This window comes from Carettochelys insculpta, chromosome 19, assembly GCF_033958435.1.
Source record: "Carettochelys insculpta isolate YL-2023 chromosome 19, ASM3395843v1, whole genome shotgun sequence".
Classification (NCBI taxonomy): domain Eukaryota; kingdom Metazoa; phylum Chordata; order Testudines; family Carettochelyidae; genus Carettochelys; species Carettochelys insculpta.
Window position 1 is genome coordinate 20,773,052 of NC_134155.1, and position 17,296 is coordinate 20,790,347.

The following is a 17,296-nucleotide window of genomic DNA, read 5'->3' on the forward strand; positions in this document are numbered from 1 at the left end:
GGAGAGGAAGCCATGCTAGTCTATACCCTATCAAAACAAAAGGCAGTCAAGTAGCACTTTAAAGACTAGCAAAATGGTTTATTAGGTGAGCTTTCGTGGGACAGACCCACTTCTTCAGACCATAGGCAGACCAGAACAGACTCAATGTTTAAGACACAGAGAACCAAAAACAGTAAGCAAGGAGGACAAATCAGAAGAAGATAATCAAGGTGAGCAAATCAGAGAGTGGAGGGGTGGGGGGGAATGTCAAGAATTAGATTGAGCCAAGTATGCAGATGAGCCCCTATTAGAATCAGGATGCCACACTCCAGAAGGCCCTGGGTGACATGCCTGTTCTCTCCTACAGACAACCTCCCAACCTCATGAGGATCCTCACTAACAGCCACAGTCTATACCCCAGGAATACCAGTCCTGGAACCTTTCCCCGCAACAAAGCCCGCTGCCAGCTTTGTCCACATATCTTCTCTGGAAATACCATCACTGGACCTAACCAGGTTACTCTCAGAATCACGGGCACTTTCTCGTGCTCCTCTACTAACATCATATTTGCCATCATGTGCCAACAATGCCCAGATGCTTTGTATATTGGACAGACTTCTAACTCCCTTAGACAAAGGGTCAATGGGCACAAAACAGACATCAAAACACTCCAGATCCACAAACCAGTTAGTCAACATTTTAATGGAATGGGGCATTCTGTCAATGACCTAAAGGTATGTGTGTTATTGAAGAAGAATTATTGCACCGTTCTGGAAAGGGAAACAGCCGAGCTGGCTTTTATATTCAAATTCAGCACATTAACACATGGTTTAAATCGTGATGGAAACTTTCTGAGTCACTATAGGGGCTCGTCTGCATACTTGGCTCAATCTAATTCTTGACCTTCCCTCCCACCCCTCCACTCTCTGATTTGCTCACCTTGATTATCTTTTTCTGATTTGTCCTCCTTGCTTACTGTTTTTGGTCCTCTGTGCCTTAAATATTGAGTCTGTTCTGATCTGGCTATGGTCTGAAGAAGTGGGTCTTTCCCACAAAAGCTCACCTAATAAACTATTTTGCTAGTCTTTAAAGTGCTACTTGACTGCTTTTTGTTTTCTATGTGTAAAACACCAACTTTAACATGTGTGCCTTTGGTATGTCCTTAAACTGCTCCCTCTGGCCCTCAAATCACTCTATGAATAGATCTAATGTGTCTAAATACTTTTAACCTGGTCTTTCTCCCTTTGGCTTTCCTTCCTTTCCATTGTTGTTAATATTAACTGTGTTGAGTATCTGGTCACCATTAACCTTCTTAGTGAAGACTAAAGCTAAATAGGCATTAAACACCTCAGTCTTCTCTCTCTGTGTTATCAAGATTAGCTCTCCTTCCAAACTGAATAGAGGACTTACATTAGGAGAAAGGTTAAGTGTATTTAAAGAACCACTTCATACACCCACCAAGAAACATAACAGGCAGTAGTGGATTCTGTGCCTTGTCCTTATGTGTTTACGTGTTCCTTTATATGCCTCCTCAGGGTGAAAGCAACTTATATTTCTTATGGGTACTGAGATACCATAACCCCCAACCTTTACCTGCCCAGAATTTCCTTTGGCTCATATTTCTCATAAAATTCCTTAGCCGAATGCCAGTCTGGTAGCTCTTCCTCCTTGGTCATGTTTGGATCCTCGCTGTGCCTGCTCTAAAGGTTTGCGCCAAGGTAATAGAGAGCTAGAACAAGAAAAGAGAAAACAAATAATACCATGGCTGTCTTTTTTTCCTCTAACCAACCCTTGAGTCTTAAAAGCTCAAAATGGAACTGCACCTCTGTATTGCTGGCATAAAATAAAGGCAACTGGAAATTCAAGTCCTTTTGTCTGATAGATCTTTGAACTAGAGACTGAGGCCCAGAATCTGAGGTACTGAGGTTTTTAACTGCCTCTGACAGAAATGGGATTTAGGAGCTTACGTATCTCTGAGGGTCTGGTCCAGAATCCAAACAAAATTGTATTAATCACTCTCCCAGACCCAGGCCCTTTCGTTTGCTCTATGGGCCAACAGCCTGGATGGTAAGATGGCCTGCTGCAGTGCCAGCAGAGTGAAACTTCTTTCTGCTTCCTTCTAAAGACAGGAGAAAATCAGGATGAACATCAGAAAGGGACAAAATGAACAGGAATGACTCTCTGGTGGAGACAAAAAAAGCAGTCCAGTAGCACTTCAAAGACTATTTTACTGTTTTGTTAGTATATTTTGTTAGAGATAATGGATTTCAGGAGGGCAGATTTTGGTAAACTCAGAGAGCTGATAGGTAAGTGCCCATGGGAAGCAAAATTGAGGGGAAAAACAGCTGAGGAGAGTTGGCAGTTTTTCAAAGGGACATTATTAAGGGCCCAAAAGCAAGCTATCCCACTATGTAGGAAAGATAGAAAATATGGCAAAAGACTGCCTTGGCTTAACCAGGAGATCTTGCATGATCTCAAAATAAAAAAGGAATCATATAAAAATGGAAACAAGGACAAATTACAAAGGATGAATATAGGCAAACAACACAAGAATGCAGGAGCAAGATGAGAGGCTAAGGCACAAAATGAGCTCAAACTAGCTACAGGCATAAAGGGAAACAAGAAGGCTTTTTATCAATACATTAGAAACAAGAGGAAGACCAGGGACAGGGTAGGGCCATTGCTCAGTGAGGAGGGAGAAACAGTAACAGGGAACTTGGAAATGGCAGAGATGCTTAATGACTTCTTTGTTTCGGTCTTCACTGAGAAGTCTGATGAAGGAATGCCCAACATAGTGAATGCTCCAAAGGGGTAGGGTTAGAAGTTGAAATAAAAAAAGAACAAGTTAAAAATCACTTAGAAAAATTAGATGTCTGCAAGTCACCAAAGCCTCATGAAATGCATCCTAGAATACCCAAGGAGCTGATAAAGGAGGTATCTGAGCCTTTAGCTATTATCTTTGGAAATTCATGGGAGACAGGAGAGATTCCAGAAGACTGGAAAAGGCAAATATAGTGCCCATCTATAAAAAGGGGAATAAGAATAACCCAGGAAACTACAGGCCAGTCAGTTTAACTTCAGTGCCAGGAAAGATAATGGAGCAGATAATTAAAGAAATCACGTGTAAGCACTTGGAAGGTGGTATAGTGATAGGGAACAGCCAGCATGGATTTGTAAAGAACAAATCATGTCATACCAATCTGATAGCTTTCTTTGATAGGATAACGAGCCTTGTGGATGCGGAGAAGCGGTAGATGTGGTATACCTAGACATTGGTAAAGCATTTGATACAGTCTCACATGATATTCCTATAAAAAAACTAGGCAAATAAAACTTAGATGAAGCTACTGTAAGATGGGTGCATAACTGGCTGGATAACAGTACTCAGAGAGTAGTTCTTAATGGGTCTCAATCTTGCTGGAAACGTATAACAAGTGGGGTTCTGCATGGGTCTGTTTTAGGACTGGTTCTGTGCAATATCTTCATCAATGATTTAGATATTGACATAGAAAGTACGCTTATTATGTTTGCAGATGATACCAAGTTGGGAGGAGTTGCAACTGCTTTGGAGGTTAGGGTCATAATTCAAAATGATCTGGACAAATTGGAGAACTGGTTTGAGGTAAACAGGATGAAGTTTAATAAGGACAAATGCAAAGTGCTCCACTTGGGAAGGAACAATCAGTTTCACGAATACAGAATGGGGAGAGACTGTCTAGGAATGACTACAGCAGAAAGGGATCTAGGGGATCTAGTGGACCACAAGCTAAATATGAGTCCACAGTGTGATGCTGTTGCAAAAGAAGCAAACATGATTCTGGGATGTCTTAACCGGTGTGTTGTGAACAAGACCTGAGAAGTCGTTCCTCCACTCCATTCTGCACTGGTTAGGCTTCAGCTGGAGGATTGTGTCCAGTTCTGGGCACCGCAGTTCAAGAAAGATGTGGAGAAATTAGAGAGGGCCCAGAAAAGAGCGACAAGAATGATTAAAGGTGTAGAGAATGACCTATGAAGAAAGGCTGAAAGAATTGGTCTTGTTTAGTTTGGAAAAGAGAAGACTGAGGGGCAACATGATAGCGGCTTTCAGGTATCTAAAAGGGTGTCCTAAGGAGGAGGGAGAAAACTTGTTCATTTTGGCCTCCTGAGGATAGAACAAGAGGCAACGGGCTTAAACTGCAGCAAGGGAGGTTGAGGTTGGACATTAGGAAAAAGTTCCTAACTGTCAGGGAGGTCAAACGGTGGAATAAATTGCCAAGGGAGGTTGTGGAATCTCCATCGCTGCAGATATTTAAGAACAGGTTAGATAAATGTCTGTCAGGGATGGTTTAGACAGTACTTGGTCCTGCCATTAGGGCAGGGGGCTGGACTTGATGGCCTCTCGAGGTCCCTTCCAGTCCTACTATTCTATGATACTAGTATGTAAAGTCTCATTCTGTGGGATCTTACGTGGATGCCTGATTACTGATGAGAGTTTCAAGTTGAGAGAGTTCATTTTTAATCACTGTTTGTTTATTATAAAGGATTTTGATCAAGTGGTTCCTCAGTTTCTTAGTGTGTGTGGCATAGATTCTTGCTGTATTTGGTGTAGTGTGTTGATTGTACCCAAGGGACTGACAGTGAAAAACCCATTTCAATGTCTGATTCTGAAATATGGAAACACGCTACTGATTTCAATAGGCCAAAGAGTGGCTCAGACTTGGACCCCCACTTCATCCCAGGGGTAGAAAGGCTGGTCAAGCAGCACCAGTTAGTCCCATGTGCAGAACATGCACTATTTGGAGAAGGGGAGTTTAAGATGAAATGGGCCACGGAAGAGAGGGAAAAGCTTGCCTAGGTGTTAGAAGGCTGCCAGCCCCTGACAGTGAGCTCCAGTAGCAAGAGAAGCCTTGCCTGAGGGTACTAGATAGTATGAACTTAATACAAACAATGGACCCTGTAAGCCTTCTTCCTGCCTGTGACCTGCGGCAGGACCTGGGAAGCACTGCCAGAGACTACAGATGGGTGAATTATAGTTGTACTCTTAAGACTCCAACAGTCAGTCGAAATCCTGCTGGGCCAGGGGTGGGGGCTTCTATAGAGGACCTAGGAGCAAGGGATTCAACAAAACTGCACTTGAGCCCAAGCTGAGGGTAGCTGATGACGGGGCTTCCATTTTTTTGGGTTCCCAAATTCAGTGGCTTGTGAAGGGCCTGACTTTCAGAAAATGCTGAGCCACCAAACTTGGAGGCACTTCTGAAACCTTGTCCCTTTCTTGACTCTCCTGCCCCTATAATGTCCCCCATAGTAAAGGGCTGCGGTGAGCACAGGAACATTTTGTACTGAGGGTACTGGACATTCACAGACCTGTAGCTCACTGGCTTGTTATCGGGCTCTGTTGCCACAGCATTGCCACCCAGGGTCTGCTTAACCCCTTGCCCGGAGCAAGCAGTCGTTGACTCCACTGGTCAGCTGTAAAGTTCCTCCCATCCTGCAGGAAGAATTCCAGTGAATAACACTGGAATCTAGAGGACATCGCAGGGAATAATTTACTTCCTGCAGTGAAACAAGCCTCAGCACCATCTCCGCCCCCCTCCTCCCCAATTATAGCCACAATTCAGCAAAGTATCTACTCGAGTCCCATTTATTCTTGTGTATTCAAGTGCCTCGCTGGCTAGGCACAGGGTCCCAAACCTTGCAGGAATGAAGGTGACTCTCAATGTTATGGCTCTGGGGGTGTCAGGAGCTGAGGCAGAGAGGTTAAGGGGTGTAGTCAGGTGCACCCCATGAGCTGGCATCAGAAGTCTGGAGTTCCTGGCTCCCAGGCCTGTGCTCAGACCATTGCTGTGTTCACTAGGAACTACAACCAGCTTTTTCAAAAGTGACTGGTATCCAGCTTGAGATGCAATAAAGGGGCTCTGATTTTTTTTTTTAAGCACGCAGCTGATCTGTGTTCTCAGAGAACCAGGCCTTTTGGAATGTCTCTTCCTGAGCAACCAAATGAGTAGAAACTGGAGATATCTTTGGCTTACCTGTCAAGATCTTTTTGCAATAGACTATAGCATGTCAACAAGACTGGCCAATGTTGTTGGGGTGTGTTTTTTTCCCATCTGTGAGCCTCCCCCATGCATTATGACAGCTTTTTAAACTAAAGCATTAAACAATACAAAACTGTCTAACACACTCCATTTTTTTATCCACTTAAAAAGAACTAAATAAAAAGAATTCCAAGCAAAAGAAAAAAATAATCCAAATACGAGTTTAGGTCTGGGTGACATCTGAGCTGTTGCTTCTGCTGGGGGAGTATTTGCTGATCCACGTAAACTTTAGTTACGCTAAATAGAGACAGTCCGAGCTCTGCATCTCCCACCAACCTCTCTGTTCCAAAGTGCTGCACTTGCAGCTGACAGGCTTCATAAGGTCAGTGTCTGGATCATATGCTCAGTGTTGCTAAGTCATCCAATAGCATCCTTGTATAACACTGCAGTTTTGAAACCAACTTTCCAAGAGTCCGTTCAGCGGCCTGATCCGGTTGGGTGTCCAGCACCACCAACTACCTGGAAATGTAGTGGGAGTTAAGGTGCTCAGAATGTCCTTGTTCAGTGCTTCTTTACAGGCTCATTTCTTTCTGTGTGCGCATGGGCTGGGGGGGTTGGAAGGGGGGGTTGAAGCTGGTGCTCCTATTAAAATCAGGGGCTATGCCTGCCTGCCGACAGTCCCTTCTTATAAGGGACATCCTTTTTTTTTTTTTTTTTTTAAATCTCTGTACTGTACAACACCGGTAGTTGCTGGCTGTTGAGAAATGCAGTAAGAAATACCCCTGGCAAGTGTAGGTGAGTACTGCTTATTATTTAATAATAATGCTATCAGGAGGAGGGGTAGCACAAGGTGCTAAGAAAACAGCCCCTTATTTTTGAAATAGTGTTGGCAACCCTCAACTCCCTTGACACCAAAGGAAGCAGGGTCAGGATCTAACATTCACAAGTGACCATGCTCCAGTTTAGACATCTCTGTGGACAGAGTCCTTCCTGGGTCGTCTTGAAACTCCCCAGCCACTGGGTGAGTGCTCAGCGCTGCTGGAGAAAACAGTCCTCTAATGTAAGGATTTCAGCATTTAGAGGTTACATTTGCAAACGTGCCAAAAAGCTTTGGAAAGGCTGGTCGCCACCTTTATTTCATGGCCAGTTGCAGTTGGCTGGAAGGTCCCTGTGTTGCAATTTTGCCTCTGTGTTGTCTTCTTGTTTGACCTACCAGTAACATGATGATTGTGTTACACTAATTATAGGTGTGCTTGTGTCCCTCTGTGGTGCACTCGTACCATGTCCTTCCATTGTGTACTTGTACCATGTCCTTCTGTGGTGTCTGTTTTGGCCTGGAGCTAAGAAAAAAACACTTCTTGCAGGTCTTCAGCCTGCATGCCTTGACCAGAGATGGAAAAAGTACCCAAAGGGTTACTTGAGTAAAAGTACAGCTGCTTTCACTTCTGGACACTTGAGTACAATCAATAGGCAATGTGATGTGTGTACTCCTTGCTCAAGTAGTTTTCCAGCGGGATGGAGGCAACTTGTACTTAAGTACATTGCCTTCCCAAACAGCATACTCTTACTCAAGTAACATTTTGGGTACTTTCCCACCTCTGGTCTTGACCTGTGCTCCATTCTGAGTCCCTTAATATCAACCCAGCTTAATTATGTCAGGGCTAAGAGTTGGGTGCTCTTCCTTATTTAACTAAAAACCAAACGTAATCAACTAACTGATGGTCACTGAATTTATAAAGAGCAGCCTGAACTCAACAAGCTCTTTCAACTCCTGTAGATAATAAAACTTGGTGCACAAGCAGTATATAAACCAAGCCCTAAGCAAGACAGAGGAAATATTTAAAATAAGGGGGCAGAACAGACAGGGAAAAGAGACCATCAACAAACCTCTCACAAAATGTCTTCAGGAAGGTGTGCTTTTTTTTTTTTTTTAAAGAGAATTTATTAGGTGGTGAGCTTTCGTGGGATAGGCCCACTTCTTCAGACCCTATCCCATGGAAGCTCACCACCTAATAAATTATTTTGATAGTCTTTTTAAAGTGCAACTAGACTGCTTTTTTTGTTTTGATAGTTACAGAGAGAGAGCCATGTTAGTCTGTATACTATTTTTTTAAAGGGGAAACTGTAGCAAAAATTCCCTGTCTATTGAGCTCAGGTGCAACTGTACTAACTAGAAAGGAAGGTGATGTAAGGGCATATACACCTACCCCAAAGCCACTCTCATCATTATTTCTTGCCCCACCCCATGAGGTACTGAGAGTCCTCTACTGCCACATCAAGACAAAGTGATCGATACCTTTCAGCCTGGGGTCCAAAGCGCTTTTAAAATCTTAAGGACTGCAGTGAGAGCAGTACCTCCTCAGATACGCTCAGTACCTTGCCAGGTCAGACCACAGGGGGGTCTCTCTTTTATCTAGTCCTGTGGGGAGCACATCTAGTTTTTAGAGTTCTCTTCAGTGGGAGGGTATCAATGGATGCAGCCAGCTCCAGTCCAACAAGGCTTGCTTAAAATCCACTGGCCCCATTTACAAGTAGCTGTTGTGAAAAATTCAGAGCAGCAGAACAGCCCAGTAATTGTGTCACAAGAAATCCTCTTTTTCAGGATAATATTTCTCAGTAGTTAGAGAAGGAAAGTCCGTTATCTCAACATGGACAGATGTAGACAGCTGCAAGCGGGCGTTTCATATTCTCTCCAAAGCGTTGGGTTTTTTTTGTTTGTTTGTTTGTTTTTCTGAATCTTTGATAGCCTGAAATAACTAGCCACCTGTGGGTTAATGTACACCTCCAAAATTACTGACCCTCTGTGTCATGTATGATGATTTTCACAGCCTTGAGAGCTGCCAGACTCAGGGCTTCAGGGCCATAGGGTGCACCGGTCAGGGCTTCTACCCTGTGGTAGGACCTGGAGCTTCTGCCATCCAGGAGGTGCCTGCCAAGACTAGTGTTCCCCAGTGAGCTGAGCACTTGAGTGGCTGCCCAGAACAGAGTGCCCATAGGCTCCCACAGCCAGCAGCATGGATTTCTATTGGTGTTGCACATCCCCATGACTTGGTGCACTTAACAAAATTCATTCCACTCCTTGGTGGAAAAAACTTAGAGGGAGTGCTGCTTGAGGCCCTGGCAATGAGGCCCATCTGGCTGCAGCCCCACCACTCTGCTACATGGTGGAACCCCTGAACTTGCTGGCCCAGACAGTCCTTTAGAGAGACAACTTGGTAGGAGCACGGGGAGCTGCACTTTAACCATAAAAGAACTGAATGCAGCATTTGGCCACCCCTGTGTTAAAGCCCAAAGAATACACCCACTCCAGCACTACAACTTTTCTCACCTGTTAGCACCAGCTTTTCTCCTCTTCATAGACCCTGTAAATTAGCATACTTTTACAAAAGCATAAATCTCAACATTGAAAGATATTGGGCCCAGTTAGTTCCACTTTAACACCAGTGCAGTAAATATTGTCATTCCACAGGTAGACTGCTATATGTCAAATTCTGTCATTACAAATCTGTTCCAAAGACGTGATTAGAACAGACTTTTGTTTCAGAAACCCGGCTGCTTTTAGCATGCATTAGTGGCTTTCCGGGAGGCTTTTGACTCCAGCAAGATTATTACTTTTATAGTACCAAAAGGACACAACATGCTCCAGACACATAAGGATCTCTGCCTTACAGTTCACTATTGAGAATGATTTATGGTGATCAAACATAAGGTGCTATGTAAAACATCACAACATACCAATGGTTTGTAGTTCTAACTGGTTGTTTCCCTGCCCTGCCACTCACCAACCCTCCTTTGCAGAGGTACTCCTACAGTTTGCTTCCTTTTAAAGAGAGCTGTTTCTAGACCCAGAAAGTCTCTACTTACCATTACCTCTTTGCAGCTCCTGCCTTCTACATTCAGCCCAAATATAAGGGATCAAATGACTTCCAGGAATGTCAGAATAAACTGGAACAATAAGAGTGTAAGATAGAGATCATTGTGAACTCAAGAAAAACAACCCAGCCGTCAGCACGGCTGCCTGCTCATTGCAGGTCAGCCTCTGTGTGAGGTCTGCAAAGCCAAAAATAAATTGCAGAGCAACTTGGAAGCAATGCCAGAGCCTGACATGAACATACATCAGCATGACATTAATTTCTGCTTAGGAGGGGAAGGTCTGGGAGAACATGAATGACCCTACATTGTAGTGCACAGAAGCAAGCAATATGTTACATAGTGCTTTTCCTGCTTGGTAATAGCATTGTATAGCAAGCTGTGTAGATTCTCATAAGTGATATTTTTTTCCCCCTAAGTAGTTGGAGCCAATTCACAACTGTTAGTAAGATTTTATGGAATTCACATGCACAGCATAGAAACGACTTGTAACCCCAGCACACGTTTCTGAAGTGCGGCCTGAGGAGTGAGAGGTAATTAAGCAAAAGCCAGCTTAGTAAGCACAGTCACAAGGTGAGAGGGCAGAAGCCCGTTTTTACTGTATTTGTCACTTCATGCTCTCTTTGAACATTTGTGCTAACATATGTACTTGGTCAAAGATCGCCCTCAGCATTTTAACTATCTTCTACTCCTCTTCTCAGCCCTTGAATGGGTCACCTGCCAGCTTTGCTTCAGCCAGTTCTTGTCACTGCTATTTCCCTGTAGATCTGTTCAGTCCCTTGCAGCTGGGATGCCATGCACGCTTCAACTACTGTAGCCATTCTTGCCATGGCCCTCGCAAATACCAGGGCTGCAGCCACATAGAATTCCAAGAAAACTTCTGCAGAATTAGGTTGGAGGCTAAAATGAAGTCATGATGGGGAGGGGAAGAGAGAACCTCTGCTTAGGTGAAGAGCAAGTGCTCCACTTACAAAGCTAGGTTGAAAGCTACAGCGCGGTAACACTTCCTATCTAATCCATTATGTAAAGGGTTGCACTTAAATGGGGAGAATGGTGCATCCTTGCACTTGTGTGCCAGCATTTATTTCAAAAACTGTACCCAACACTAATTCCATCAGCACCTTACTTTACATAGCTATCCATCTCCTACAGCCTACACTCTAGGAGATCAAGTTTAACTTTACTTGTTTAAAGACAGCAAAGATATTATCAAATAAGCAGCTTTTGATAAAGGATGAAAAGTAAGTGCATATAGCACAGCAGATGTAGCTTACCCCAACCTGTCTTGCACGGCTGTAGTACTTTGTCTACCTTACTTGTGGTTGCTGCATGTTAAGTAGTATTTTGAATACAAGCATTTAAGGCATAGCCTTTGGCTTTTGCACCAAAAAGTCTTCAGTCAAACCTAGAACCATGACTTACTGGGAACTGTCAAGGTGTATGCTGATACACAGCTACCAATGGAAAACAGGTATGAAGCCATATAAAAACAGGAACAATGGAAAGCAATTCATGTAAGTGCCATTTCCTTCCCCTTTGTCAGCTACAGCATCCTCAGCTCTACTGTCGGAGCCTTATTGCCAATAAGAATAAGATTCCTTTCATGGGTTACCTGTAACTTAATGCATCACCATCTGACAGGCATTGGCATGTTTTAAATGCAGCAGAACTTCACATGACCTTCTTAAGGCTGTTAACACAAGATATATATATGCATCCTATACTGGAGAAGTTAGGATGGGGATCTCAGAACTGATCACAATACTTCCAGTTCTCAGGGTTTCTCAAAATTCTTTTCAACCCAACTCTCTTCTGACAACAAAAATTAATGTGTGACCCCAGCAGGAGGAATCAAACCCTGAGTCTCACTGCCCCAGGCAGTTGGTGCCAAACCCCATCGGGGGGCTGAAGCCTGTTGGGGACCTGTAACCTGAGCCCTCAGACTTTGGGTCCAGTAAGTCTAAAGCCAACCTGGGCAACACCATTAAAACAGGATCCCTACCCACAGTTTTGAGAACTGCTGCTTTGAAAGTTTTTTTTTTTTTTTTTTTTTTTTTTTTTAAAAGGCCCATCTGCAAAGGTCACTAGTAGTACAGGCTGTTATTGCAGCATTAGTACAGCCAGCAGCTGCTGAAGGTAACTGAATTGCATAAACATTCTGAAGGACTGGCTTGCTGCCATAATACTGTTGACTTTCTGAGGAATGTTCCTTTATCATTTTTCCCCCCTAAAATGGAAGCAAGGAACTCACTATTAAGTCTCAATCATAATTTCTAATTCTCAGGAGTCAAGATTTCTAGTTGTGATTAGGAAATGTGAAAACATCAAGTACCATCCCCCTTCAGCTGTGACCTGTTTGCTGTTGATCATTCAGCTCTTGTTTAATGCAATAACCACAGTTTTGGAATTACACTATTCCAATTTAGGCCTCTTTGGCTTTCCTACAGAAACTTCCCTTGTCTGACTCCCTCTCCTTACATCAAAGCTTGAGCTGATTAAGATAGAATTGGTGTGTGAAGAGCTATATCCTAATGAAGAATGATAATTAATCTTTAGGGAGACAAACATTGCTGTACAGTAGTCTCTTGAGTTATGTGAGGGTTGTGTAAGCTTAAGTGAGGTGGCAGTTTTCTGTGCCAGCAGGATGCATGTTCTGCAGCCAGGAAAGCAGCTGAGGCACCTGGAGCTATTTTTGCAAGGTAAGTCCTGGGGCTGGGGGACAGTTAGGGAGGATTAAATGTGGCAGTGGGTCAGGGCCATGGGAGGGGGCTGGCTGGTGGTGAGCTGGAACTACACATGCAAGGGAGGAGCAGGATTGAGTTGTGCATTTCAAGGGATTACTGTACTCAGGGAAGGCACCTGCTCAAGTTGTAAACAGCTTAAGCAAATGACATGGGCCCCCCACAGCACTAATTTTCCTGGTTTCCAGACGCTTACAGGAGTCTGAGCTTAAATCAGAGCCTAAGAAGAAGCTAATGCAGGTGCCTTTACCCATGCCACTGCTAGGCAGAGGAAAGAGGGGCTGGCAACTCTGACCAAGCTAGTTGCAAACTCCATCAGCTGGAAGGTAGTTGGACCCAAAAAAAAAAAAAAAACACACACACAGACTAGCACTAAGACAGTTTAATAAAAACTGTCAGCCAATAAGTTATACTAAGGGCTGTAGCAGATTTCCATTGCTGGCAGTTTAGAAATCATGTTTTTAAGAAGTGCTCCACCCAGGAATTCTTTTGGGGAAGTTCTACAGCCCCTGCCACACAGGTGGTCAGACTGGATGACCATAGTGGGCCCACAGCAATAAAACAATGCCCAGGGGATCCAAATTACTGTCAATGGGGGAAGTGTCCTACACTTAGAAGCTGTGCATATCAGAGGAGTTCAGGAATTACTGATTTGATTCACACAACTGGAGATTTTTCCAAAAATGTTTGCATTATTTCCATATACGCTTTTCACCAGACTTTCAGAGAACCAACAATAGAAGAGACTTTCAAGAGCACTCAGCATGAACAGGATGGGGGTGCAGACTGAACTTGTCTGAAAACACCATCTGATGTAACAGAGGGGTTGTTCTCAGGTGCTACTTTCACATCGTATTCCCACAGAAAGTGGGAACTCTTAATTCAGAGGCTCTCAGACACTTAACATTGAGAATTTTATTTTTGTCTTAGTTTCACATTTACAACAGCAATGTAATCAGCAGAACAACTAGTTTGATTAAGCCCACTGAAATATTTTGCCCATGTTCAGCATCTTATACAACTCCCTTGTTGGATATCTAGCTTAGAACTATCCTTTTACAACCATCATGTTATCAGTGTCTCTCCAAACCTTGACAAATCAGTTGTGAACATATGAACAAACAAGATGGCAGACAGCTTTAGAACTTAGTTTACTACTGAAGCATCTTTCAATTTTAGGTCTTTGAATGCTCATTTTCATCTTCTTCATTTTGCAGAATTTGATTAGGCTAAGCCTGAAAATTAAAAAGAGTTGAATTAGTGACAAATTTTGATGTTGAACAAACTTTTAAATCTCCAGGTAGTGACTAATCTGTACTTTTAATATGACTAAGGAAAATTTAATTCAGTCATGTTAGACATCACTAGATTTCATATTCCAATTGTATTTGCACAGGACTAAATTACACAGTTGGCACTCAACAATAAAACCCAGAACACCAATTAGTAGAAAAGCAATATAAATGCAGATTACACAGTTGGTAACAAACTGTACTACTCCTTTGAGTCCACCTATAAGTTTAGAATTGGACATGCAAAGGAGGGACCAAATTAGATGATGCACTCTTTCGGTTCTAATGCAAATGACTACAACAGGATCTAACATACAAGCCAGCCTGCATATGAAGTATCAGGCTTGTAGTACTTTACTTCCACTATATACTGACAACAGTCCCTGATCATGAGTCACCTGATCTTATGGTTAGATGTATATTAAGTGTACACCAAAACACCTAAATGAGGTACTCACCATTAGCAAACCTGCATTGCTTCAGCACCTCACTGAAGCCCTCACACAGTTTAAGGTCACTCTGGTTCTGAGCACACTCCAGAAACTGCTTCATTTCATACTGGCAGGGAGCATACTGAGATTGCTGCTGCTGGTACGCAGGCTGGGTTGCTTGAGGCTCCTGAACAGGAAGCGACAGTAATGCAGATTCACATTTGAAAAGAAATGAAGATTTTCAGCTACCGAGAACCACAGCTTAAGGACTCATTAGTCAGTATGTTTCTACTTATTTCTTATGTAGAAAAGGGAGCAAGTGCTCCCTTGGAAGTCATGCAGCTTGTAAATACTAGAGGCAATAACCTTGCCCCAGTATAGTCAAAGGGAATCATCTCATCAACTTGAGTGGATTTAGAATTTCAAATAGTGCTTCACAACATAATTGTTCCCAAAGGGAGTCAAATCCCAATACAGCAACACAGGCAAGAGTATCCCAAAAGCCTACTCTCAAAACAGTGAGCAAAACTCACTTCTTCAGTAAAGTACTCTGATATTTTTATTACTCCCCTTATTTTGGGGATGTTGACACATGAGCTAGTGTATTTGGCTTGCAAAAGGATGTGTATTTTAAAGAAAAAATATTATCAGAAAGTGCACAAGTTGAAACGCGATCTAAGTCTCCAGTTTCTCAGTAACAAGAGTTAAATGAGAGATAACACATTAAATGCAACTAACTGAATCTACAGCTTATACTTAACCTCTAGCTGGCCATTTGAATCTAGGTTTCCCCACCCATACTTGAATGGCAGGCAGCAGATGGAACTTCTTGTGCACAAGTTCGACTGCTAAATAGGAGACCTTCACTCTTGTATTCTAGAGTGGTAGTTAATGTTTTGAATAGCCTTAATCTCCACCCTTAACATTTCTATTATGCTGAGTGCTATTTATCAACCCATAAGGGAATTGGATTTAGCTGCAATTTTTTTTGGGGGGGGGGGGGGAAGGGGGGGGAAGAGGAGCATCAGTAGCTTCTAAACAGTAAACCTACCACTACTTGACACTACACATTTTAACTATTTGAAATGTGATTGGGATGATGCGTAATTCACAAAAGCTAAGGTGATAACTGCTTTGAGATAAATGCACCAGAATACTAATGACTATATCCCCACATACCAGCTCCATCCATTAAGCAAGCACTCATTAGGCCTTGTCTCTCACACGATAGTTCACCTTAGTTTATTTGGTTTCACTCATAGCTCAGACTGAAGATACAATATCAACCATGTACCTGATAAGTAATGTCAGGCCTTGCAGCTTCAGAGCTGCTTCCTCCACCAAATCCTCCTGTTATTGCATGACCCAGTGTGTGTCCTACAGCTGAGCCTACTGCCACTCCTGCAGCTGTTGTAGCCATCTGTGCCATCAGACCGGGCTGCCTTGGTGCAGTAGCAGGTGAAGTCACTGCAGATGCAGGGGTAGGTGCTGGGACTGGAGCACGAGGTGGAGGTGGTGGGGGTGCAGCTCTCATTTGCGGTGCACGGCTGCATGGGCATTAGGGGGAAAAAAAACCCACAAACTTCAATGCCAAAGTAGTGAACCTTGTAAAAGTCTCCCCTTTTGAAGGCTGTGTTTTAGAGTACCTGTCCTGCAATACTTTAAGACTAAACTTTAAGCCACGATCATTAGTGCTTTAGGCTTAGGTACCCTTTTTCAAAAACTTAATGAAAATTCAGGGAGACACAAGAGTCAGCCTCCCCCCACCCCAAATAGTGTGACTTAAGGGTGAACCACATAAGCAAAGCGTGATGGATTTTCAAACCGGTGCCAGCTAGGTTTTGCCTAGGCCGACTTACAGCCGGCTCATCCTGGGGCGTGCAGGAGGAGAGAAACAGAATGCTGCAAGCTACCGTTAAGACGCTCCCAAAGCCGGCTGCAAATCGGCTGTTCCCTAAGTCGGTTAAACATTCACCGCCTCGGCAAGGCCACAGGGTTTACTCAGCGCCATCTCCCTCTACAGGAGTGAAGGACAAAGCTGTTACATAACTGGAGCCCATCGCTCCTCCTCTAGCGCACGCCTGGGCCGCACAGCGCACAACCCTCGCTAGGCCGCGGCTCGCTCCCAGACACTCATTGAAGCCACCGCGCACGGACAGGGCAACGCCTGTAACTGAGGGCAACAACATGGGAGCTGCTACCCGGCCGGGCCTCGACCCCATGCCAGCAGCCTCCGCTCCCACGTGCCACCCGCCTGCCCACCCTCATCCCCCGCAGCCTCTCCTCGCTCACCTGGCCGGGGGCGACATGCGGGACGTGCGGCTCCTGCTGCCCCGGGGCATGCTGGCGGCTGAGGCCGAACTCGGTAACGAGCTAGACTACTCCCGTCACCTCCTTCTTCCCTTGCTAACAGCCGGGGTCTGATACAGCCCTTTCCGCTTCCGCCCCTTTGAAGGTCACCGGCTCTCCGGAAGCGCAATAGTCGCGGCCTGATGATGTCATACACGTGTGCGGGGCGGGGCGGGGGTTACGCTCAGAGGCGGCTGGGGTGAGTGCTCCATGAGAGCGAATGTGCACCCTGAGCTGTGGGGGGGACTTTCCTAGCAACCTCCGTCTCCGGCCAGCGCGCCTGTCCAAGCCAGGCTAGGTGAGGGCAATGAGGTGAGAGGTCTGCGTCCCCGCAGAAGCCCAGCTGGTCAGAGGTAGGGTGGTTGTCTTTGGTTAAGGACCCACCTATAGGCTGATGGATGTTCATCAAGTGGCCGTAGTACTGGGAATTCAAGCGTGACTGTCAGGCCAGTCTGAGTACTAGCCACGGACACGGAGCAGTAGATAGTCACTGTACATGTGGAGTTGGTTTTAACCTTGATCTTAACGCTTAGCTATAAACAATGTTTTAATTTGGTGGAACGATAAAGAATTCAATGTGTCTCCTTGTATAGCAGTCACCGTAAAGGGACCCTGCTCAT

The 17,296-nt window shown here is 44.3% G+C and overlaps 2 protein-coding genes across 4 annotated transcripts in view; both read right to left on the reverse strand.

The window, feature by feature from the left end:
• PHKG1 (phosphorylase kinase catalytic subunit gamma 1) overlaps positions 1 to 10,051 on the reverse strand; it is a 28,097-nt gene extending 18,046 nt beyond the window's left edge. Inside the window, exons 1-3 of one of the 3 annotated variants that reach the window (XM_075013983.1) lie at positions 9,858 to 10,050; positions 9,322 to 9,355; positions 1,573 to 1,708 (exon numbers count right to left, since the gene is read on the reverse strand). In XM_075013983.1, coding sequence (XP_074870084.1) covers positions 1,573 to 1,655 — 83 coding nt within the window. In that variant the 5' untranslated portion in view covers positions 1,656 to 1,708; positions 9,322 to 9,355; positions 9,858 to 10,050. Of the gene's footprint in view, positions 1 to 1,572; positions 1,709 to 9,321; positions 9,356 to 9,857 lie in introns of all 3 variants that reach the window. The other 2 variants (XM_075013984.1, XM_075013982.1) reach the window with 2 other exon arrangements.
• A 3,448-nt stretch (positions 10,052 to 13,499) lies between these two features.
• Positions 13,500 to 16,780, reverse strand: CHCHD2 (coiled-coil-helix-coiled-coil-helix domain containing 2). Its single transcript, XM_075013987.1, has 4 exons — positions 16,620 to 16,780; positions 15,622 to 15,874; positions 14,355 to 14,514; positions 13,500 to 13,839 (listed from the first exon to the last, which is right to left on the reverse strand). The coding sequence occupies exons 1-4, from the start codon at positions 16,667 to 16,669 to the stop codon at positions 13,829 to 13,831; spliced, it is 474 nt and encodes a 157-aa protein (XP_074870088.1). The 5' UTR covers positions 16,670 to 16,780; the 3' UTR covers positions 13,500 to 13,828.
• Positions 16,781 to 17,296: the final 516 nt, after the last annotated feature.